Source organism: Amphiprion ocellaris, chromosome 2 (genome assembly GCF_022539595.1).
Source record: "Amphiprion ocellaris isolate individual 3 ecotype Okinawa chromosome 2, ASM2253959v1, whole genome shotgun sequence".
NCBI lineage: Eukaryota > Metazoa > Chordata > Actinopteri > Pomacentridae > Amphiprion > Amphiprion ocellaris.
Genome location: NC_072767.1, coordinates 9,958,606 through 9,983,011, shown reverse-complemented (window position 1 = coordinate 9,983,011; position 24,406 = coordinate 9,958,606). Strand labels below are relative to the sequence as shown.

The 24,406-nt window shown below is 39.9% G+C and overlaps 1 protein-coding gene across 1 annotated transcript; it reads left to right on the top strand.

Annotated features, from left to right (window-relative positions):
* On the top strand, positions 1 to 24,406 carry lrrc40 (leucine rich repeat containing 40). Its single transcript, XM_023282725.3, has 15 exons — positions 1 to 217; positions 3,302 to 3,483; positions 5,004 to 5,077; positions 5,330 to 5,459; positions 6,559 to 6,682; positions 8,011 to 8,150; positions 8,405 to 8,577; positions 8,937 to 9,027; positions 9,309 to 9,354; positions 10,225 to 10,327; positions 15,908 to 16,015; positions 16,117 to 16,227; positions 17,961 to 18,038; positions 23,383 to 23,568; positions 23,977 to 24,406. Exons 1-15 carry the CDS (start codon positions 73 to 75, stop codon positions 24,080 to 24,082), a joined length of 1,797 nt encoding a protein of 598 aa, XP_023138493.1. The 5' UTR covers positions 1 to 72; the 3' UTR covers positions 24,083 to 24,406.

Sequence of the window (24,406 nt, the reverse complement as noted above, 5' to 3'; positions counted from 1 at the left end):
GGCGGTGGCTCTTGGGTGTGGACGAAAACAGCGTCTCGGTGTTGCAGAGGCTGACTTCGTTTCAGGCGAAAAATGTCTCGGTTTAGAAGAGTGGATAAGATGGACCCTCTTGCAGGCTTCAGGACGGAGAACACAGAACCGACTGTTCCTTACGGTCTACTGAAGGCAGCGAGGAAAAGCGGACAGCTGAACCTATGTGGCCGAGGGCTGACTGAGGGTAACGTTCTCGTCTTACTAGCTCACAGCAGCAGCTCGCATTGTGTCTGTACAGGTACTATTCGCCTCCAACACAAACCCAAAGGTCAAACGCTTGGTTAGTGCCATTCAATAGGAATTCTGTCATGTAGCGTTTGAAAACTATTTCTGTATGGGAGTTGAAGAGCCCATATGAGCCATCTGCATCGTGTTTTGTGGTTGTTATAAACAACCAATACTTAACTAACCTGTAGTGATTTAGTTCAAACTCTTTATAATCCTGCCCTCTCATTGCCACTGCTTCCAGATGAGCCATTTCTAGAGCTGCCTCTGCTAACCATAGACTGTTTAAGAAAGATAGACGTAGCAATCGGCCCTGAAAAATGAAGCCATCCTGTGAAAATCCAGCAATACGTCTATGTCCGACAGGGGCTGGCTCCAAAAAGCTCTGGCTCCAAAAAGCTCTGGCTCCATAGACCCCAACTTTACACAGCAAAAACTAAATCATGAAAGACAGCTTTTCTCCTGCTCAGATTTTTTTTTTTTACATTTTAGTTTTCATGGTCAAATTCAGAGATCAGGTGGCCAATCTGAAAATAATTGGATATTAAAATTTTTATAAAACATCAAAGTTTTAGTCACGTGAGGGGGCGATCCTACTTAATTGACAGTCTGGTCTGGAGTGACTGACAGGTAGTCTGGGGGGATCAGACAGCTGTATAGTCCACAGGTGTCTCCAAAGAGAGAGCTGCTCACGCTTATGCACAGAACAACAGTATTAACTTAATGATTTAAGTTTAACTATAAGTGATCCCTACATGGAGAAAGGGCAAACTGCAGCTGTGAACTATTATGAACTGTTTTGGTAACCCTGACCCTCAAACAGATGAACTGTCACACCGAGTCACAGTTTATCAGCTGAAGTTTAATATTTTGTCAAATCTCTGCCATCCTCAGGTTGAACCCAGAACTTTCAGTTTCACCGTTTAAGAAGTCACAAATCAACTGGGCTGTTAATTATTATTGGAATGCTTTGATGAGCTGCTGTTTCTTTAGTTTTAATCTGTTATTGCATTATTATGTTTTGTACATCAGCTGGTGTATTGACAAGTATCATATGAATGACAAACATCGTGTACCCTGGTGTTCTCCAGCAATATGGGTCTTCTGTGTGAATGCAGCAGTGAGAAACACTAACGGATAAGTAACCTATTTGTACAAAGGGCTAAATGACAGAATGCTGTCATTCTAATGGATTGAATAATCCACCAGTGTTCCATGTTGCATGTCTGGAAGGGGCTAGAGTGTGTTGGATTAGTATTAGTGACTTTACCTTTAAGAGCTAGACTTAGCAGGTGGCATCTCATGTAATGCAATATTGTGAGCTGGTTTTGTGTAAAGGTAGTTGTCACTTTGCCAGTTGTAGTCTCAAGTGATCAAAAAGGGAACCTCAATTCCATCTGTTTCTATCTTGAATTTTATGGCTGGAATCATATGGTTTAGATAACTCACAAAATTCTTAAGCATAATCCACTGGCCCTTTCTAGTGCTGGGCGATATAACGATACATGTCGTGAGAACGATAGAAAAGTGTTTATTGTGCCATTTCTCTTCTATCGTTTCTATCGTTTCTAACCTAATTTTATCAATTATTACAGCAAATTTATCATTAAATAGCCTGCGACGATTGTATTAGTGTTTTCTTGTCACTATGCATACTCTAAGTTTATATACGTGAAAATAAAGTAGAATAAAAAAGAGATTTTTCGCAAAGAAACTCCGTCTTGTGGTTTTTGCGACATGATGCTGCTTTACGTTCTTTGATTCTCACGCGTTTGCAACATGCTTTACGTTACTTAACTCATGAGTGCTGAGCGATGGACGCGCAACAGGTAGGGCTGGCCCGAATAGCAGTTTCTGGGCTCCGGATATTCGGTCCCCTCCTTAATGTCCGTGGGGGGAGGAATTTGACGGACGGACGAAGGAATGACTTGAATATTCGGTTCGGTCCGTGAGGTCAGAGGCGGTGAGCTAACGAAGGAAAGAGCCGAATTTTCGGCTCGGTTCGTAACGCCCGACGGGGGGTGGGGGTGGAGGTAGGAGGGGGCAAATATTCGGATCTCAAAATAAATATCCGCATACCACCATGGGGACTGAATATTCGGATCCAGTCCTGGCAACAGGTTAAAGTTTCATGGAGAAAAGTAAGCAATGAAATTTTTGTCAAACTTTTCAGAGAATAACTGAAAACATACTTTGTTGTGGTATATCGTCATATATATCGTTATCGTGATATAAAATAATCCATATCGTGATATATGATTTTTTCCATATCGCCCAGTACTAGCCCTTTCCACAACAGATCAACATGTGCAATGTACACCAACCATCTGCAATATTGAAATCACCTACCTAATATTGTGTAGATCCCCCCCAAACAGTTATGACTTATCAGGACATGGATATGGGACATCTGAAGGTGCCCTGTAACGTCTGTCACCAAGACGTTGACAGCAGACTCTTTGGGCCCTATGGGTTGTAGGGTGGGACCTCAGTGATGTCCTGCTGGATGAGGCTTGTGGAGTTGATTGGTGTATACACAGGAATATTTGCTTGACAAAGGGAGTATTGGGAGAAATATTGGATAATTGGAGTTACCATATCCCCCAATAATCATAAATACTGACACCATGCAAACCCCCCCTTTAGGTGTAGGTACAAATCTTCACCAAAGAGAAAGAAGTTAATTTGTGGATTGCAGCAAGTTCTTTTGCCAGGTTTAGGCATATTTCTGCGATACAAGAAAAGTTCAGCTGCCTCCAATCCCAAATCATGAGGAATTCTTCTGCAAGGCAAAACCATGCCCGCGGTTGCCAGATGTACCTGCTTTGAGGGAATTGGAATGATTTTTTTCCCTTGAAGATTTGTTTTCTAAGTTACATTGCATCTTTTAGGTAGGAATCACAGTTGATCTCAAAAATTGGTTGATGTTAATGTTTGTTGGACCTTTTTTCCCCTTTTTTTTAACCCGTGTGTGTGTGTGTGTGTGTGTGTGTGCGTGCGTGCGTGTGCGCCTGCGTTATGGTTATTGTTGGGATATGTTCAGTCCCTCAGAACGTGTATCGTCTCAATATTGACACACCAGAGGAGGCCCAGCAGAATGTGTCCTTCGGAGCATCAGATCGCTGGTGGGAACAGACTGACCTCAAAAAACTGCTGCTCTCATCCAATCAGCTTACACACTTGTCAGAAGATATCAGACTACTGCCTGGACTGATAACACTCGATGTAAATAACATTGCGCATGTAGTTTATTGTTACATTTCAACACTTTGTTTCAATTACAAATATAGTATATTTGTTGCAAAGATAATGTTATGATTGTGTCTAAAAGGAAAATTCTGAAATACTTGACAGATTTATCATCCCCCACTATCTTCTTACCCCTCGTTTATTTTTTCACAACCTGAAATGGGATGTCTTTTTCCAGTTCCTGTATACTGATTTTTGTTGATTCAGTTCCGTCTATCCTTTTTGTATACACCACTTTTTCTTCATTAGGATCACAGAGGAGCTGACTTAAGCCTGGGTTATGCTTTCTGCACGAACGTGATGCGCGGAAATGAGACGCTCGGAATCCACACGTGAGAACACGTGTGGCTTTTATACTCCGTGCTGCGTGTGCTCCCAAACTGCAAAAAGTAGTCATCAAAAAAATTACTCAAGTAGGAGTAGAAAAGTATTTGGTGAAAAGATTACTCAAGTACTGAGTAACTGTTTGATTGTAATGCCAGGTTGTGATTTAGAAGCATTAATCTCTGCCTGAATTGTAATGTTTTTCACAACATAAAGATTTTGAAACAAATACCTGTAGTAAGGTAACGTTTGTCTGTTTGAACAGTGCAAACTACTTCCAGTGACAAGATATACTGTATTTTACTTCCCTCCAAATGGCACAGGCTCCGTAGATAGAATATGACAATACAGCTTGGTCTGGACCTGAATATCCGAATATTCGGTGGTTGTATCCCTGCCTCCTGCTGTATCACGCGGACCTACCAGCCTGACGTCACGCTTCACTTCGCCCATGTTAGTAGCCGTCTTCGACTTTTGTGAAAGACAAAAGCCAAAGACGGAGATATCCACACTAATGCTATGCCAATGGTGTCGGACTCTGAAGCAAGATCAAATTTCTCGAAAATGCCCCGTTTTTTTTTTTCATTCTCTGTCTACTATGCGTGTAGAGTTTTTGCCGCTATGTCACCACAGCTCGTACGTGGTCATGTGACCCCAGGGCGATGTCTGGTGAAACACAGCCACGTGATTATTGTTGCTTCGTCTGATTGGTGAAACACAGTCATGTGGTAGATCCACTGGGGCATCTCTGGCAAAATAAAGCAGCTCTAATGTGGTAAATGAAAAAGTAATGAGTCGAGCATAGCCCAGTGTAACGGAGTAAGAGTAGCGGTTCTTCTTCACAGATCTACTCAAGTAAAAGTAAAAAGCATGGCAGAGTAAACCTACTCTCAGAAGTACATTTTTTTCGAAAAGTTACTCAAGTAAATGTAATAGAGTAAATGTAACTCATTACTACCCACCTCTGTCTATAACATAGTCTTAACCTAACCTTACAGTAAGGAAGTGCTATGTACGAATTCACTAACTAACTGAGTAAACTAGATTAAACAGAGTACTTTTAATTACATCTAGATATGGATGAAAATAGACCAAGGGATCTTATAATTTACCACTTTTTTTTTTTTTTTGCTCTAATCAGGTGCTAAATGATAATGCATTTTTTTTGGCAGCTCCATGACAACCACTTGAGCAATTTACCCGGTACTTTAGGAGAACTGCAGGAACTGCAGCAACTGCGACTCAGGTAAAGACACACATTGCATTTCCTTACCATTAAACACATTTTTGCTTTACACGTAAGTCAAATAGATGAAAGAAAAACTTTGAAAATTCCCTGATGCTTAGGGAGAGAAAGGTTTTCATCAAAAGCCAGACGTGTTTGAGTTTCAACGAACCCACTGTTGCCATTTGCTCCATAGACTGAAAACACACAATGTGTGTGAGAGAAGACTATCACTTTTATAAAACCTATTTTGTGTTTGTTCCATGTGGCCAGCCATAATCAACTGTTGTCACTGCCAGTGGAAATATGTACTCTGAAGAACCTTTGTAGCCTCACATTGCAGCACAATCTCCTGGAGAGCCTGCCAGAGGAACTTGGACAACTGGAGAAACTGACAGAGCTGGTAACTAACACATAATTTATGCAGTGTAGGGTTTTATACTAATGAGTACAGTACTGTGCAGTATCATTTAAATGCCAAGTGCTGCTAAATTGTGTCACTTAAAGTAATTTTATTGCTAGTTAAACAGTGATGACAGACTCAATTCTCCAGTGTCCACATATTTCTGGAGAGATGTTCTGTCATTCTTCAGAGATAATTATTTTCAGCTGCTCTTCTCTGGAGTGGTTGTGTTATTCTACCTTTCTCTATAACATACCCCAAAGGTGTTATATTGGATTCAAATCATAGAACATGCTCTACTCTTCTGGGTCATATTTTTAACTTTGTTCTTCTGAAGAAATTCTTGTGTGATTTTGTGCTTTGAATGGTTATCTTACTATAATATTCCGCTTCTGCAGGCAGGGAGTCATCTTGTCAACCGGTATTTAGGTGTATCCACAGGCATTCGTGGTGCCATCTATTAAGCTCACTGTCATTGATCCAAAGACAACCACTATAGCTCTGATTAATGGTACTATGGCTCCCTCTGTTCCTCCTGATAACTGCTTCAGCTGTATTTAGATGGGTTTTAGTTGGTCACCTCTCTTCCTGCATCCCTTTTTATCTTTGTGAGAAAAAAAATCTGATTTTTAAATTCCTTACTTTCCCACGTGGAGACATGATGCAGACATGCAGACATATACAGCCCAAAGATCACAACCAAGACAGTTGTGATGATCACATGTAATTTTTTTAACCATGTTCATGCAGTTAGACTAATGTGTACTCAGTTTAGTTTCAATGATCACAGGTTTTTTTTTAACTTGTGTGTCAGTGACTACAGGTGTATTCACTTTTGCTGTAACATATTTCTACTTTGGAACCTGTATTTTCCATTTGGACTTTCCAAAGCATTTGTGTTTGATTGTTCAGAAGATGAAGATGTTTCACTTACAATTAATTCAGTTATTGAGAGAAGATACAGTGTGAATCATTCGACATTCAAGTAATTTTTCATGGGGTCTCCTCACTTCTGTGATATACTGTAAATATGTGGAGTTTTCTACGGTGTTGTGTGATTGACTGATTAAGGTTTCCTATCTGTTGTAATTGACTGAAGGACCTGTCCAGCAACCATCTAAAGGGCCTGCCCTCCACTGTTGGCTGTCTCACCAGTCTACAGAAAGTAATCCTGTGTCACAACAAGCTTACTTCTCTGCCTGACAGCCTAGCACAGCTCACAAGTAAGACCAGCTATACTGTGCATTAGTCTCTCTGCGTCTTTACATGGCCACTTTTCCACAGTAGTTGTACTGTAAATAATGAAATAAGGGCCTTTATTTACCTCAACAGTAGAAAGAAGAAGGTGTCATATGAAACAGGCTTTTATTAAAGACATGGCTTTATTTCAATTCTTCCTTAAGTATATGTACCTGTATACAACTCAGTTCAATTCAATTGTATTTATGTTATGTCCATTCACAACACATGTCATCTCATAGCAGCTCACATCATAAGATGACCTTACACATTTTAAGCAAAGATAAAGTATTCATTTGTTGATGGAACTTTTTGCTGTTAATGAAAAAAAATGAAATATGTTCCATTTTATTGGCTATTGTCTGTTTCCTCTTAGTCAGAGTGGAAACAAATGTTTAAAATGATATTTGTCAAACTCTGCTTTCTTTTGAATGCTGTATTGAACTCATGCTAATTGCCCTGCAAAATGTTGTCCACAAGCTGTTTTGTATGACTCCTCATTACCCCGATTGTCTACTAACCTTAGTTTGACCCACTGAGACAGAATAGTGACATGGGAATGGCTATTGAAAGAATGAATACTTCCACAGTCTTTTCCTATATTTGACACTGCATCAAAATCTTCAGCTAGAATATTTGGATGATGTTCATTTTGTCGTTAACAATCATAGGATAACGTTATTTCTTTTACACTGACAAATCAAAGTAAAGATGGTTTTACCTTAGCTGACATGTTTCAACTGCAACTGCAGTCTTCTTCAGAGCGTCATCCGACGTGTGCTGACGTGTCCTTTTTTATCAGGTGACCGGTCTGACAGATGTGTCAGAATCTGTCAGATGGGCCACGCCCCCCGCTGTCCGGTGGTCTCTGGAGGATGGAATCCCAGGTATGCAAGAGGGTGTAGGCCCCCTGGTCCCGGTTCATGGAGCAGAGACCACCGGATGGCGGGGGGCATGGCCGGTCTGACAGATTCTGACACATCTGTCAGACCGGTCACCTGATAAAAAGGACACGTCAGCACACGTCGGATGATGCTCTCAAGAAGACTGCAGTTGCAGTTGAAACATGTCAGCTAAAGGTAAAACCATCTTTACTTTGATTTGTCAGTGTAAAAGAAATAACGTTATTCAGCTAGAATAATTTGGCTATTCTTTTGAGACTAGATAACAGTCTGGTTTTTCTCCAAAGTTGCCACATGGCCATTGGAAATGTGCACTACTTCATCATAAGAAAAATGTAAACATATCACAAACTCTCACCTGCTGCCTGTATGTTGAACTGAATTCTTATTGAACCATCTTGGTTTGGCAGATGTTACGCTATTGGATTGCAGCAATAACCAGCTGACTGATGTTTCTGCTAGCCTATCAAAGATGCTCAAACTGGAGCAACTTTACCTTAGACACAACAGGCTATGCCACTTCCCACAGCTCCCTGCACCTGCACTGAAGGTAATCACAGCAGCATTTGGGTTTCCCCTGATGCAATGCTCATTTGTGGTGTGGGTAATGCTGATAGTATTCCAGTCATGACCATATTTCCTGATCTTTGTGTTGTTTTTCACACACTTTCCTCTGAGAATAATATATGTCAGTTAAATATGTACAGTACCCAGGCAGTGTAGTTATGTGAGATGTAATGTAAAATGAGAAAATCAAATTTTTGTATTGTGTGTGTGTGTGTGTGTCTGTGTGCGCATGTTTAGGAACTGTATGTTGGGAACAACCAGATTGAGAAGTTGGAGACCGAGCAGCTGGCCAGCCTGACAGCATTATCACTGCTAGAGCTCAGAGACAACAAGATCAAAATCCTCCCTGAGCAGATCACTTTACTGAGCACACTCACACGCCTTGACCTCACTAACAATGACATTACCATGTAGGTCATCATGACAACATGATCCTCTATAGCAGTAAACTGTTTATGCCCATGAGCACTCAACACATGATTGTACTATCCAGTCAGTGCAAGCATAACCTCTATTTGCACATTCTGGTCTTCACTGTTCACAGGGATTGCCCCAGGAGAATATTTATATGCCCTGACACTTTTTTTTCTAATTATCTTAATTTAAAATATTTGTCTATGCAAAGTGATATATTTCTAAATTTTTTTGTACTTTCAGTTTAAACTAACATTTAACACTGTTGAGTCTTCCAGAAGAGATCTTAGCAGGTGAGACTTGATATGATGCCTACCAGCAGATTTTCAAATTAATCGGGATTTATCTCTATCAGTCTTCCAGCATCTCTCAGTCTGCTACCCAATCTGAAGGTGTTGCTGTTAGAGGGAAACCCCCTGCGAGGAATCAGGAGAGACCTTCTCACCGTAGGTGACACACTGGAAATACGAACACAAGTGTGCATAGCAAAATATATGGAAGAAGCAAGGATGATATGAAACATGGATGCTTAGCCTATACGAACACTACATCTGAAATCACAGTATTCTCAAACATTGAACACAGATGCTGCCTTGGAAAGTTCATAAATGGTACTATGTATAATAATCTTAGTGACATGTTGCCATAGTAATCTTTACCTACAGTTGATTAGAAGAGATCATTCATATTAACTGCTTAGTAATCTTGTCTCTTGTCTGCGTCACAGAAAGGAACCAATGAACTTCTGAAATATTTAAAAGGAAGAATTAAAGGTAGAGTGCACTTTTTGTGCTTACTGTAAGGGCTGAAACGGTTCCATTAAAAACATGTCCACTGCAGTTCACTATCACTGACACAGTGACAACAAATTTTCACTGCCTTGCAATGAACTATAAGGTTAGTCTGATTGCAACTGTTTTAGCAGAGAAAGGCTTAAAGCTTTTTTTTTTTCTCTATGCAAGTTAGCAGCATTGAAAGGGGGCACCATATTAGAATGGTATCCCCATCTCTTAATTCATAGCCTAACCCAGTGGTTCCCAACCTGGAGTCCGCACCCCCCTAGGAGGGGCGCCAGAGTGGGGGTGCATCTCAGGGGTGCTCCAAGCCAAACAGGTTGGGAACCACTGGGGTAGGCTATGAATGAACCACTGGCCTAACCCATAGCCTTTTTTTTTTAAAAAAAATTCCAAGAAGTAGGGAAGAGATTTGGCAGTTGGAGACTTATAACATGTTGATCCTATCAAAAACTTAATTATTTCCATCAAATTGTAATGCTAATCTGAGTCCAGACATGGATTAAACAAGTCACAAGGGCCCCCCTGGGCATCATATGTAAAGTAGAAGTAAATACACCTAACAGACATCTTCACCATATCTTATTTGTCTAATTTGGAGCTTAAAATCGTTTCAGCCCTGAAATCTGCAGACTATACAGACTGCGCTCTACTACTAGTCTGCATGAATCTCTGAATTGTGTGTGTGTGTGTGTGTGTGTGTGTGTGTGTGTGTGTGTGTGTGTGTGTGTGTGCGTGTGTGTGTGCGTGTGCGTGTGCGTGTGCGCGTCTCTGTGTCGTGTGTGCGTGTATGTATAGTCTGAATTTTGACTTGTAATTTTCTCTTGCTGTGTGTGTGTGTGGTTGTAGAGGAACCTGAGAGCGCAGAGGAAGAACATACAACTATGACATTACCCAGCCAGGCCATGGTCAATGTACATAACATTAAAAGTCTCAAGGTATTGGCGTACAGGTTAGTATTTCTGAAACATGATGTCAACTTAAGCGTGCAGAGGTAACAAAAAGTCCCATTAATCTTTTGGATCAATGTATTTACAGTCAATGGGCAGACATGCGATGAATGGAAGGCAGGGTCATACACTTGCCAGTTATGTAGTTGAGCATAATGTATAGTGCTTAACAAATTTATTAGACAAGCTGTCATAAAAATGAGAAAACAAATATTTTAGGGTGCCCCAGTAGCTCAACTGGTTGAGCAGACGACCTATAAGCAGGGGCTATAGTCCCCAACGCAGCGTTCATGGGGTCAGACCCATGGCCATTTGCTGCACGTCTTTCTCTGTCTTCTCCCCACGTTTCCTGTTTGTCTCTCCACTGTATTCTATACTAAAGGCTAAAAAAGCCCCCATCCTAAAGAAGAAAAAAAAAAAAATTTAGAAATCTGTCAAAAACTTGTCTGTATAGAGTACCGTCTTCCAGTCATCTACAGTCCAGTGTTTGTGCTCCCAGGCAAATTTTGTGCGTTTTTGGATGTTTGCAGGCATCAATAATGGCTTCTTAGCAGCTTTTCTTCCCTTTAAGCCTTGTTCCTTCAGTCGTCTGCTTATGGTCATTCTGGAGACTTTGTCAGATTGTGATTTAGAAGCATTAATCTCTGCCTGAATATCAGCAGTGGTCTTCCTTCTGTCTCTAGTACACTATATTGCCAAAAGTATTCGTTCACCTGCCTTGACTCGCATATGAACGTAAGTGACATCCCATTCCTAATCCATAGGGTTCAATATGACGTCGGTCCACCCTTTACAGCTATAACAGCTTCAGCTCTTCTGGGAAGGCTGTCCACAAGGTTTAGGAGTGTGTTTATGGGAATTTTTGACCATTCTTCCAGAAGCACATTTGTGAGGTCACACACTGATGTTGGACGAGAAGGCCTGGCTCTCAGTCTCCGCTCTAATTCATCCCAAAGGTGTTCTGTCGGGTTGAGGTTAGGACTCTGTGCAGGCCAGTCAAGTTCATCCACACCAGACTCTGTCATCCATGTCTTTATGGACCTTGCTTTGTGCACTGGTGCACAGTCATGTTGGAAGAGGAAGGGGCCAGCTCCAAACTGTTCCCACAAAGTTGGGAGCATGGAATTGTCCAAAATGTCTTGGTATGTTGAAGCATTCAGAGTTCCTTTCACTGGAACTAAGGTACCAAGCCCAGCTCCTGAAAAACAACCCCACACCGTAATCCCCCCTCCAGCAAACTTTACACTTGGCACAGTTCGACAAGTATGGTTCTCCTGGCAACCGCCAACCCCAGACTCGTCCATCAGATTGCCAGATGGAGAAGCGCGATTCGTCACTCCAGAGAACGTGTCTCCACTGCTCTAGAGTCCAGTGGCAGCGTGCTTTACACCACTGCATCCAACGCTTTGCATTGCATTTGGTGATGTAGGCTTGGATGCAGCTGCTCGGCCATGGAAACCCATTCCATGAAGCTCTCTGCTGAAGCACTGTTCTTGAGCTAATCTGAAGGCCACATGAAGTTTGAAGGTCTGTAGCGATTGACTCTGCAGAAAGTTGGCGACCTCTTGGCACTATGCGCCTCAGCATCCGCTGACCCCGCTCCATCAGTTTACGTGGCCTACCACTTGGTGGCTGAGTTGCTGTCGTTCCCACACACTTCCACTTTCTTATAATACAGCTGACAGTTGACTGTGGAATATTTAGGAGCGAGGAAATGTCACGACTGGATTTGTTGCACAGGTGGCATCCTATCACAGTTCCACGCTGGAATTCACTGAGCTCCTGAGAGCGACCCATTCTTTCACAAATGTTTGTAAAAGCAGTCTGCATGCCGAGGTGCTTGATTTTATACACCTGTGGCCATGGAAGTGATTGGAACACCTGATTCTGATTATTTGGATGGGTGAGCGAATACTTTTGGCAATATAGTGTACTCTGCCCTTCCAGAGAGTTATGACATAAACCAGTCCAAGGCAGTATCAGAAAGTCCTATGTCAAAGTGGAAGCGTTTTCGCTGTGGACTGAAAACATTTCATCCAACGATGAATATGAGACAAGACATCTTATTTCCAGGTATTTACATCTGGATCTGATGCACAACTTAGAAGATGGCACCTTTTGTTTGAATCCACCCATTTTTTATGTTTGCAAGAACATTGGAACATGTAACTGACAGGTGTGTTTTGCTGCCCCAGTGTGTCCTATTACATTGATTATTCAAACAATAAATAGCACTCAATGCCTACGTTCAGTTTCAGATTTGGCTTTTGCCTGTGCAGATTGCATCTAAAGTTAGAAGTGTAACCAACATGAAAATCGGAGAGTTGTCTATGGGTGAAAAACAAGCAATTGTAAAACTGAGAGAAGATGGAAAATCAATCACGGCCATTGCACAAACATTGTCCATAGCCAGTACAACCATTTGGAATGTCCTGAAAAAGAAAGAAAGCACTGGTGTACTAAGTAACAGACATGGAACAAGTAGACCAAAGAAAACAGCAGCAGTTAATGACAGAAACATTGTGAGAGCTGTAAAGAAAGACCCTAAAACAACTGTTAGTGACATCAGCAACAACCTACAGAGAGCAGGAGTGAAGGAATCACGATCTACTGTTCATTGAAGACTTTATGAACAAAGTACAGAGGCTAAACCAGAAGACGCAAACCACTCATTAGCAAGAAGAATAGGAAGGGCAGCCTGGAATTTGCCAAAAACTACAGAGATGAGTCTCAAAAATTCTGGGACAAAGTTTTATGGACTTTTTTCAATTCAGTTCAATTTTATTTATATAGTGCCAATTACAGTCAAATTGTCTCAAGACGCTTTACAGAACCCATATGCCTAGACTGATGGGGGTTCAGGCCATTTGGGTTCTATAAAGCGTCTTGAGACAATCTGGATTGTAATTGGCGTTATATAAATACAATTTATTTGAATTAAATTGATCAGATGAAGATGAACATTTACCAAATAAATGGAAAGGCTAAAGTTTGGAGAAAGAAAGGATCTGCTCATAATTCCAAATATAAAAGCTCATCTGTGAAACACAGTGGAGGTAATGTCATGGAAGCTTGCATGGCTTCTTCTGGGACGGGCTCATTAATCTGCACTGATGATGGGACACATAATAGCAGCAGTAAAATGAACTCAGAAGTCTACAGAAACATTTTGTGTACCAATTTGAAGAAAGATGCACCAAACTGAGTAGGAGATCCATCATTGTGCAGCAAGACAATGACCCAAAACACTGCCAAAAAAACAAAGGAGTTGATCAGGGGCCAGAAGTGGACGGTTTTAGACTGGCCAAGTCAATCTCCAGACTTCAACCCTATAGAGCTGCATTTTACCTGCTAAAGAGGAGACTGATGGGAGTAACCCCCCAAAGCAAACAACAACTGAAAGCCTGGAAAAGCATCACAATAGAAGAATGCAAAAGTTCGGTGATGTCAGTGACAGGCTTGATGCAGTTATTGCAAGCAAATAACAAATAATGCTATCTTCTAAGTTGTGTATCAGATCCAGATATAAATACCTGGAAAGAAAAGCTGAAATGTTGATCTCTTGTCTCCTATTCATTGTTTGATGCCAAACTCAAATGTTTTCAGTCTACAGCAAAAATAAATGAATTGGCCTCACTGTTTGACATGGGCCACATTGTGATGGCTAGACAGCTGGGTCAGAGCATCTCCAAAACTGCAGCTCTTGTGGGGTGTTCCCGGTCTGCAGTAGTCGGTATCTATCAAAAGTGGTCCCAGGCAGGAACAGTGGAAGAAGTTGATGGTAGCTCTGATAGAAAGGTGTCTGAACGAGATCGTTCAAACCCTTACCACCAAGCCTTGATCGGATTTTGGTCACAAAATTCCCTTCAGAGGAGAATCTTCACTCTGATTTAACTGCAGTCGGTGGTGCATTTAGCAGTGCCTAGTATAGTAATTCCAAATTGGGAGTGTGTTTCTTGTTGCTGTTAAAAAGTTTGAACTCAGCATTGATATTGGGTCTTATGAATCTTTTGAGGTTGATGCTTTGGGCTCCTTGCTTGATCGCTTTATGTCTACATCATGCCCTCCTGTTGAGCCACCTGTCGTCAGCAAGATCTTAGAACATTTCTTGCACTTAGCTTTATCCCTGCCTTTGCGAATGAAGTAGGCCCAAGCAGGTGACTCATTCTGTTCAAAGGTCATTTCTTACAAGGCTGGCCAAATGTATACGGGATGTAACAGCGTGTGTATTTGCAACTTATCTCAAGTGATTTGTTTTATCAACTGAATATAATGGTGGCACATTGATGCTACTTCAAGGTCAGAAATAGAATCTAACAATTCCACAATTGGGAAGCAACTTACAGGACATCCCTGGGAAAGTGTTTGATTGTACTTGTCTCCATTTTGGTTCTTTTGTACACGCAGCACTTGCAAAATGAAACAAGTACGTTCCTGACTTTTTCCCAATTTTCCATTCCCGGATACCGGGATTCCAATTTAGATTAAACGCTAGTCCTAATATTGGCCATAAATGCAAAAAATGTAATTTCTATTATTTTTTCTCATAAAATATGCCTGTGACTGGCACCATGTTCTATATTTTAAAGCTCCTATTGGTGCCCATCACAGGAAAAAAATCAGCCTCCTAGGATGAACAATTCAGGTTTCATTGTTAGTGGAATACCGGACAAGACAAAAAATCTTTTGACCAAATTTGCACTATTATACAACTGGTTTGCAGTATTCTGTCAAAGCTGAGTTGTACCCCTAAGACCACATGTACATGCCAATGAGCCTGAAAAATTTCAGGACTCTAAGCTACATTATTTCTCAAGTTATGGCACTTCAAATGTTGCTCCACAGATTGACACGAAGAAAATGGCACAAAAATTGACATTCCCCTCTTTAAGAATTTTTAACTCAAAAACCAATGCCACATATGACCCTAGATTTTACACGTGTCAACTCAATCAGTATTCACCATTTTTAAAAAAAGTATCATTCGAATTGAAGATGGTCAGGCGTGAAACATTCAGGGAATTGAGGCTGAATGACCTCCATCCATTCCCCACACTGTCTCCCCTGTTCAGGATTGAGCTGTTGGAAGGTTTTATGCACTTGGCTTCTATGAATTTGTGAACTATTATTATGATTTTATGTTTAATGATCAGATCAGACAAATCTACTTTTATAGTTATTAGGTTAATTTCAGGTGCGCTCGCTTACTGTGTGACCTTTAATGTGGCTTTAATGATCTGCATAAACTGTTGTACCTTGTCTGACCTTGTGACTGCACATATTTCTTGACTTATCTGAATTTTCTTAGAGGTGTCAGTGTGTTCCCATCTCAGTAGAAGTTGTGGAGCCGTGTTATCTTGACTGATTTAAAATAAAAATCCATTGTAATGAAGTTTAAATGATTGTTAGCCACGTAAGTAAAACATAACTGGCTTCAGCACGAATTGACGTTCACATTACAGTACTTTGATTCAGTACTTACAAAATGTCACTTTACTTTTAAGAGGTTAAACTTTTTTTCTACACTGTAGTTATGTAAAATGTAGAATCACTCCAGTCTAAAATTGCGTGTTTGTGTTCAGTGACAAGCAGGCAGGTAGTATTCCAGATGAGCTGTTTGATGCTGCAGCAGATCAAGGTGTTACCACTGCCAACTTCAGCAAGAACCAGCTGACTTCCATTCCTCCCAGGTACACACAATCAAACATTATCCCTGTGTGACAGTGGTTACAAACTGTATAATTTTCTTAAAGATTGTTCCCAGACTAACCATACTGTTTGCTGTGTGCAGACTGGTGGAGCTCCACTCTTCGCTATCAGACATCAATCTGGGTTTCAACAAACTGACCTACTGTTCTCCTGACATCACCAAATTACTGCAACTGACACACATTGATCTCAGGTATATACACAGATACAGATCAGCAAATCTAGACTTCAGTATATTTCCATTTGAAGACATATTCATATATTCATTAATCTATCTATTATTAATTTGAATAATCAAATTCACAGTAAAATGCCGAAAAACAGTCTAAACAAATAGCTGTCACAGTTTTCCAAAGTCAAGAGTGACACTTTCAGATATTTTGTGTGTCAAACAGTCCGAAACCCAAAGTTTTTTAGTCTGTAGTGACAGTCCAGACCATATCACTATTTGGATTGTTGTGCTTCAGCACATTAACTTTGAAACACAATCACGGATGCTACATTAAAGTATGAAGTCTCAGCTTTAAATATGAGCGGGTTTGAATCAGTTAGACAGACTGTGTGGGAGCTTATTGCCCTATTAACACACTGTGCCCAAAGTTTAGAAGTTCAAAAACAAATGTACAGATAGACAAAGTTAAACAAAACTTTGTCCTGAGCAGCCAATGACTGTATAAATTCTTTGACCAACAGATATTGCCAGGTGCTTTGTATCATCTCTGAAGATGCTCCACCAGGTGTTTACTTGCAGCTACAGTCAGCTCTTTCTTGCTGGGGGTCATTTAGTGTGGTCTTCAGCAAGTGTAGCACACTCAGAGTGACAGGAGTTCTTTACCATGAAAAGCTCTTTGACTGCTTTTGCCATATGGCAAAAGCAGTCAAAGAGCGTTCAGGGTCATGCGAAATGACATCCAGTAATCATCAATCACTGAAATGATGCCAGTTCTGTTGAGAGACAAACATGCCCAAGCCATAACAATGTGACAGATTAGGCAGTGCTTTACTTTAGCCTTATTTGCATCCTATTGACTTCCATGACCACATAGTTACTCCTCTTATTTACAACAACTTCACCAGAACCTAAACAGCAACTCTAAGCTCTCGTGTGAATGAGCTGATATTAAAATGATAGAGAATGGCTCAAGAAACATCTAGTATACATGAATGTTCAATTACCTTTGAATTTTTGCAGTTTGGACACTGTGTGTTAAATGGGCTACACTGATCAGCCACAACATTAAAGCCACCTGCCTTATATTGCATAGGCCCCCCCTTGTGCCACCAAAATAACTCTTAACCATCAGGACATGGAAACAGGTGGAAACAGGACTGTTTCGGGTGTCCTGTGCTGTCTGGCACACTGACAGCATATCTTAGCTTTTATTTGTGATCGCTGCTTGCGATCTTTAGATGCATAAAATAAGAATCAAATGAATGCCAACCTAATGTTTTGCCATTTGTAACTCTGCTTGGATCTTGTCAGTTTGGAAAGGAAAATACCCACAGAATCCCAGACTTTACCTAGTAAATTGTAATATATGACCTTCAGAGTTTACAAGATTAGTGAGAAGGTGATAGTGACTTGTGCCCTCTTTGCACTCATCGTCCTAATCAGTTCAACCAACAAGAAACTGTAAAATAAGTTGTGAAACCCATCACATCACTCAATATTGTCATCACCCCGACAGTACCACAGATCGTTTGCAGACACCAAGTCTCAAATACCATGCAAGCATTGTAATCCTAGATGTACTGGTCTTGTTATGTTTAAATAAAGCCATTTCAAAACATTTACATAAAGGATGATATACTTTGAATGCCAGTAAGTCATTACTTTAAAAGATTAAGCCAATGGTCCAGATTCTGTTTCTGAAAAGGACTTAGGAACAGGACAGGTGTTAATCTTTCATGTGTCCCTTTTTTCAGGAATAACCAACTAAGGGATCTACCATCTGAGATGAAGAACTTAACTAAACTGCACTCCATTATCCTTAATTACAACAGGTAACTCAGTATTCCAGGTACCACTCATCTCCACATTAATTCCTCATTGTTTTTTGCAATCTGTTTTAATGGACCAGAAGTTAATAACTACCCAACACACGTCAAGTACTGCAGATTTCTTTTGTGAAAAGTCCCCTTTTTACAAGTCACATGCAGTATATAAACATACTGAAATCCCACCCACGTGTGCCTAGTGCAGCCACCTAATGAGTCATTCCAAAAAAGCTAAAGGTCATTTGCATTGTTTTCTTTTTCCCAATCTGTGGAGAAATGTTTGAAAGGACATAACTTGAAAAATAATATAACTAGAGTCCGGAAATTGTGCAGGCTTATTGATATGTACATATGGTCTTTAATGGTACAATCCTGCTTTGATAGAACAATAGAAACCAATTACTTGACGATGTAAATTTTATCAAAAGAACTTTTTTTTTTGTTGCAATCATCCGCCAACCATAAAGTCTTTACTTTTCACCATAACAGGCTGATTTCTTTTTCTCTGATAGGCACCGATAGGAGCTTTAAAAATGTAGAGTATGGTACCAGTCAGAGGCATGCTTTGTGAGAAAAACATACTGAAATTAAGTTTTTTGCATTTATGGCCGATAGTTGACCATGTATTGAGCAGGTATGACAGGTAAAACAACTCTAATATGTACTGGAAGAGTTAAATAATATTGTTACTGAGCTAAAAGAAAAATCAAATAGTTGGATTTTTCTGGATATTCCAAAAGATGCTGATGCCATACAGTTTGTGTGTATATTTTGTGGATACCTGTCGTTAGGCAAAATGGCTTTGGCACACGAAGTTCTAAGAACATGTTCCATTGGTAATAAACTCAGTTGTGGTGACTCTTACCACAGCCAGGATTACACCAAAAATTTAAATGGTGAGACCAACTGTTTGTGATGTTGTAAACACTGCTTTATTTAGGACAGTTGTGCAAAAAACATGATCATGGGTTGACAAGGAATGTTTCACTTGATATTACAAGCAAAAAATACATCTAATTGTACATGGACATGATCACTTATACATTATTTAGAACACTATGAGTTGGAAAACCCTGATTTTTCTTTTAGTCCAGTAACAATATCATATAACTCTTCCAGTTGGGACAACTATTGGAGTCATTTGACCTATCATAACTGCTCAATGGTTGTCCTACTACTGGCCATAAATGCAAAAATCTTACTGCAACATTTTTTTTCTCATAAAGCATTCCTCTGACTGGACAGACACATTATAATGTTTGCAGATGGCTTCATCATCACCTCTCTTCTCAGTGATGATGTCATCGACTATGGTCCAGTGATTTCAGAGATTGGTGTAAACAGTCTTTTCTGAATATAAATGTGTTAAAAACAAAAGAAATGCTCATCGATTTTAGAAAGAACCTTCCACCTGTTCCCTCTATTTTATTCACGGCCAGGCTGTTGAAGCTGTCCAGCAATATAAGTACTTGGGAGCGATAATCGACAACAAACTAACCTTTGATTCCAACACTAATTTTGTCTGTAAAAAGGCTCACCAGTGCTTGTATTTTTATCGCAGACTTAGAAAGGTCATTGTCGACACCTCTTTTATGAAAACGTTTTATTCTTCTTTTATTGAATCTGTTTTAACTTTTGCTTTTATCTGCTGGTTTGGGTCACTTACCCTGATAAACAAGAACAGGTTGGAAGGAATTGTAAAAGTTAGTAGAAAAGTCAGTGGGACTGACCTGACCTCATTGCTTTACAAAGACAGACCTTTTAAAACTTTCCAGTCAGTCCTCGCTGACAGCGGCCTTCTGCTATGTGGCGAGTTTAAGTTGCCCCCTTCTGGTCATAGGTACAGTCTCTACAGGTGTAGGTCAAACTATGAACTAATTTGTCCTTGCCGCCATTGTCCTTTTAAACAGCATCGTTTAATTTTGGATTATTTTATTTATTTTAATTTAGTTCTGTATTTGTTTTTTAACGTCATATTCTTTTGTGTATGACTGATTATGATTTTATTATTTTAATCTATTTGTTTTTGTTACATCTTATTTCATTTTATTGTCACATCTTTGGTCTATTTTGTGAAGACTGCAGGACAAATTGCCCCTCAGGGATAATAAAGATTAGCTTGACCTTGACTAGCACCGTACTCTACATTTTTAAAGCTTGCATTGGTGCAATACAGGACAAAATCAGCCTCCTATGGTGAACAATGCAGGTTTTATGATTGATGGAATATTGGACTAGACAGAAACATTGAAATTTTTTGACCAGAAGCAAAGTTTTACTATGGGTGTACTATATGTACATATCAATGAGCCTACGAAATGGACTCTAGATACATTATTTTCCAAGTTATGGCACTTCAAACATTGCTCTACAGAGTGGTGCAAAGAAAATGGTGCAAAAATTGACATGACCCCACCCCTCTTTAAGAATTTCAAACTCAAAAACTAATGTTACCTATGACCCCAGATTTTACACATGGTCAGCTCGATCAATATTCACCACTTTAAAAATATCTGTCAAATTGAAAACTGTCAGGTGTGGGACATTGGTGAATTGAGGCAGAATTACCCTAATGAGAGTGGCTGGATGTTTACATGAAAATGCTACAGCTGAAGCTTCAGTCACATCAACTGGCCACACCTTCCTTTATCTCACAGCCTACAGTTAAGTTCTGACACCTGGTGTTCAACTGGCCCTGGAAGTATAATTATTGAGGTGTGATGTTATCAGTTCTGCTATCGAACTGGATATTTACAATAATAGGAAATTCCTCTTTATTATCACTACGTCAACATTTTATTTAGCATTTTGTATCACCATCTTGGTTTTTCATTTGTCTTTGATGCTTTTTATTTATATAGTGCCAATTCACAACATCTCATCTCAAAGCACTTCACGTAGAAGATCAAGCCCTTAAAAAATTTAGATAAAGAACCCAACAAAACTGAAGTTTCCTTTGGATTCCCTTTTAGCAACACTTGATGACAATGGGAAGGAACAAAATACCTCCCCTTTACTGGGAAGGACAAAAAACCTCTGACAGAACCGGGGTGAGAGTGGGGATGAGGGGGGTGGGGATAGCAGGATAGCAGGTGAAAACAGACAAATGCATAGGAGAGCAATAACCAGTTTGGAGGTCGATGAGGCCAGTGAATACAGATCAAAGCTCCAGATACAGACACACCTGCAGAGAAAAAAAACACAAACTGTGGGAGAGAGAAGACACAAAGTTAGTGACATGTAATGGTGATATATACCGGTAACTATGAAAGAAAGAGAGATGAGAGTTGAGGAGAGGAGCCCAGTGCATCATGGGAATCATCCAGCAGTCCAAACCTATAGCAGTATAACTATAAGCTTTATCAAAGAGGAAAGTTTTAGAGTGTCTGCCTCCTGCCTCTTTTTCAGCATCACTCTGAGACAGGATGATCTTAATTTTGAAGATATTACATAGGTAAAAGAAGGCAGACTTGCCTTATATGTCAGTTAAACGACATATCCTGGTCAAAAATACCTCCGAGGTTCTTACAGTATATAGTGACTTCAAGTTTTTCAGAATTTAGGAGGAGAAATTTGTAAGTCATCCAGGCCCTTATGTCCTTCAGACATGCCTGGAGTTTGACTAACTGACAATTTTTATCTTGCTTCACAGTGAAAATGTATGCAACATGTCCTAATGATGTTTAAGAGAAGCATGTACAAGGTAAATAGTATGGTCCTAGCATGGAACCATTTCATTTCTGTGCAGATGGTCACATCATTGGCTTGCAACAGCTTTTTCAAGAATTTTAGAAATTAAAGGAAGGTTGGATATGGGCCACTGTAGAGTGGGTAAAACACCTCGATCCAGAGTAGGCTTTGTGAGAAGAGATTTTATTATAGCAGCCTATGCCTATGTTGTGCAGCCTGTTAATAAAGAGGAGCTGATGATGTCTAATACTGGAGTTTCATTTAAAGGAAAAATGTCCTTAAACAGTCTAGTATGATTGGGTCAAACAGACATGTTGCTGGCTTAGTAAAAATGACAATCAACGTGAGCCCAGAGATTTACAGCAGAGAAGCCAAGTAATCCAAATATACAGTCCAAGTATAAATCTGGTAACATAGACACCTCCAAAGCCACCGCATCTAAAAACATGTTCATGATTTTTCTGTGATGATCAAAACTATGCTCAGAAAGAGGGTCATGAAGTTATCATTATTGAGTTCCAAAAAAAATGCAAGGCTTCACAGAGCCATGTCTTTTGTCAGTTTTGCCATGGTGCTGAAAAAAAAACATGGGGTTGTTCCTGTTTTCCTCTAGTAGAGATGAAGCAATTTTCATTCTATAGAGTGCTGTTTTATACATCATAAAACTGCCATTCCAAGCTAAGTGAAATTCTTCTGAATTTGTGTAACACCTCCATCTTTTCAGTCTTTGTGAAGTCTGCTACAAGATGAGCATTTTTGAATTATACCATTGGGGTACTGTACAAACAACAGTTTTTTTGTGCTTTACAATTTGAATATAAAAGACTAAATGTACTTTCAAACAAGTTAAAACTAAATTTTGGTCTTTAGTTGATTAATAAGTATGAGTGGAAGATTGCTGCCACTCCTCCCCCTCTGCCTGTACCTCTCAGGATATGAAAATTGTAATTTATCTCCACAAGCAGGTATGTTATGATGTGGTATGTTTTGCTTACATGGAGCTAACAAAATTAGCAAGCAGGTAAACTACCCTAAAATCACTTTGTGCTGGCATTGCTGGCTAACTCTGTGCTTGCATTTGAAGGATTTTTCTCCTACTAAAAAGTAATAATGAACCAATTGTATATCCATCAACTCACTGAAAATGTATTGGTTGTTCAGAAATGTACTTGCACTTGAATTAATAAAGATTTCCTCCGGCAATGTGTACTCTCTATACCGAACCATAGCAACACGGTGCATTGAAAATAAGGCAACAGCGCCCTCTTCTGGACATCTACAAGCAAATAACACGTATTTTCCATGAAAGCGCACCACTATCAATAATGGGTGATGAGCTGAAAGAGTGGGAATGTATGAAGCAGAATTACTTGAATAGAAAGCAGTTGGACCGTCCATCTTATGGTTTATGCTTTGTGTGGAGCTGGAGCGCCCGACGTTTTCTGATATGAATTTGAAGTTATGAACTGAAGTAGCCGAAACAAATCAAAAGTTCTTGATGACTTGACGGTTGGATTTAACTGCGAGAAGCTATTACGGGATTTTAAAGTTGTCTCAAGTAATGGCGCTCCGGCCAACGCTGGAAGTTAAGGACAGATCATCAACATCTGCGAAGTTGGCGCGCTTTAACAAAACTGACTCTACTTTTGTCTGATTACAGGTTTGAGTCCTTCCCTGAAGTCCTTTATCAGGTCTTTTCCCTAGAGACCATTTTGCTTGGTAATAACCAGGTGAGTGGAGTGGACCCTTGTCGTCTCATAAAATTGGTTCATCTGTCAACACTGGATCTGTCAAACAACGACCTACTGAACGTCCCTCCCAAACTGGGCCTGTGTACTAGCCTTAGGTAAGGAGTACAGGTTGCACATGCTCTTCTTTCTCATCCCAAAGTGTGTTTGTGCCTGAACTCCATCACTGCAGCACATCACCAGCTGCTGTCTACAGTGTTCATATTCAACTGACGTACTTGATTTAGTTTCCTTCAAATTGCACCATTCATTTGTTCTTAGGTTGATAGTTCAACTTTCCCCTCAGAGTGAAGTTATTCAACTGAGTTTTATGTGCAGTTTGAGTGCCTATTCAAAGCACAGTGAATGCAGTTAGGCTCAATACAATTGTTTTTTTTCTTTTTTAAATATAGGAATGTATGTGTTTTTATTCTGAGCTTTAAAAATAGTCAGTTGATTTTTTTTTTTTTTTTAATCATTGTGAAATCCCCCCAACACAATAATTGAAAGTCTGTCTTGTCCTTCAGGTGTCTCAGTCTTGAGGGGAATCCTTTCCGCACACCTAGAACAGCCATTGTGGCCAGAGGAACGGATGCAGTGTTGGAGTACCTGCGCAGCCGCATACCTACATGACCCAGACCTTACCTGAGAGAGCTCCACCATCATGATGAAGATGCATCCCTTTTGGGCTGGCCAATCATCATTTTTAGCAATTTTAAACATGTATGCAATTAAATGTTCACTTTTTTTTTCTTGAAATTGGAATGCCAAAGAAAGTTAAAGGAAAACAAGAGAATTCCAGTTTCAGCTGCAGGAGTCGGGTTTGTATTAGATGGATATGAATTGAAACTTGATTAATATTTTTGGGTAATCATATTTCAACTGGTGCCTGCAGTTGTGACTGAAACCACTGCCAAAGGCACCTCTCTTAATAAAGCTGTGTCTATTAATTATAAA

Excerpts from the sequence above, each read along its gene's own strand:
- lrrc40 (XM_023282725.3), top strand. The coding sequence starts at position 73 with ATGTCTCGGTTTAGAAGAGTGGATAAGATGGACCCTCTTGCAGGCTTC. Across the intron at positions 5,078-5,329 it reads CTGCAGCAACTGCGACTCAG|CCATAATCAACTGTTGTCAC; the intron begins GTAAAGACACAC and ends CCATGTGGCCAG. Across the intron at positions 9,355-10,224 it reads TTTAAAAGGAAGAATTAAAG|AGGAACCTGAGAGCGCAGAG; the intron begins GTAGAGTGCACT and ends GTGTGGTTGTAG.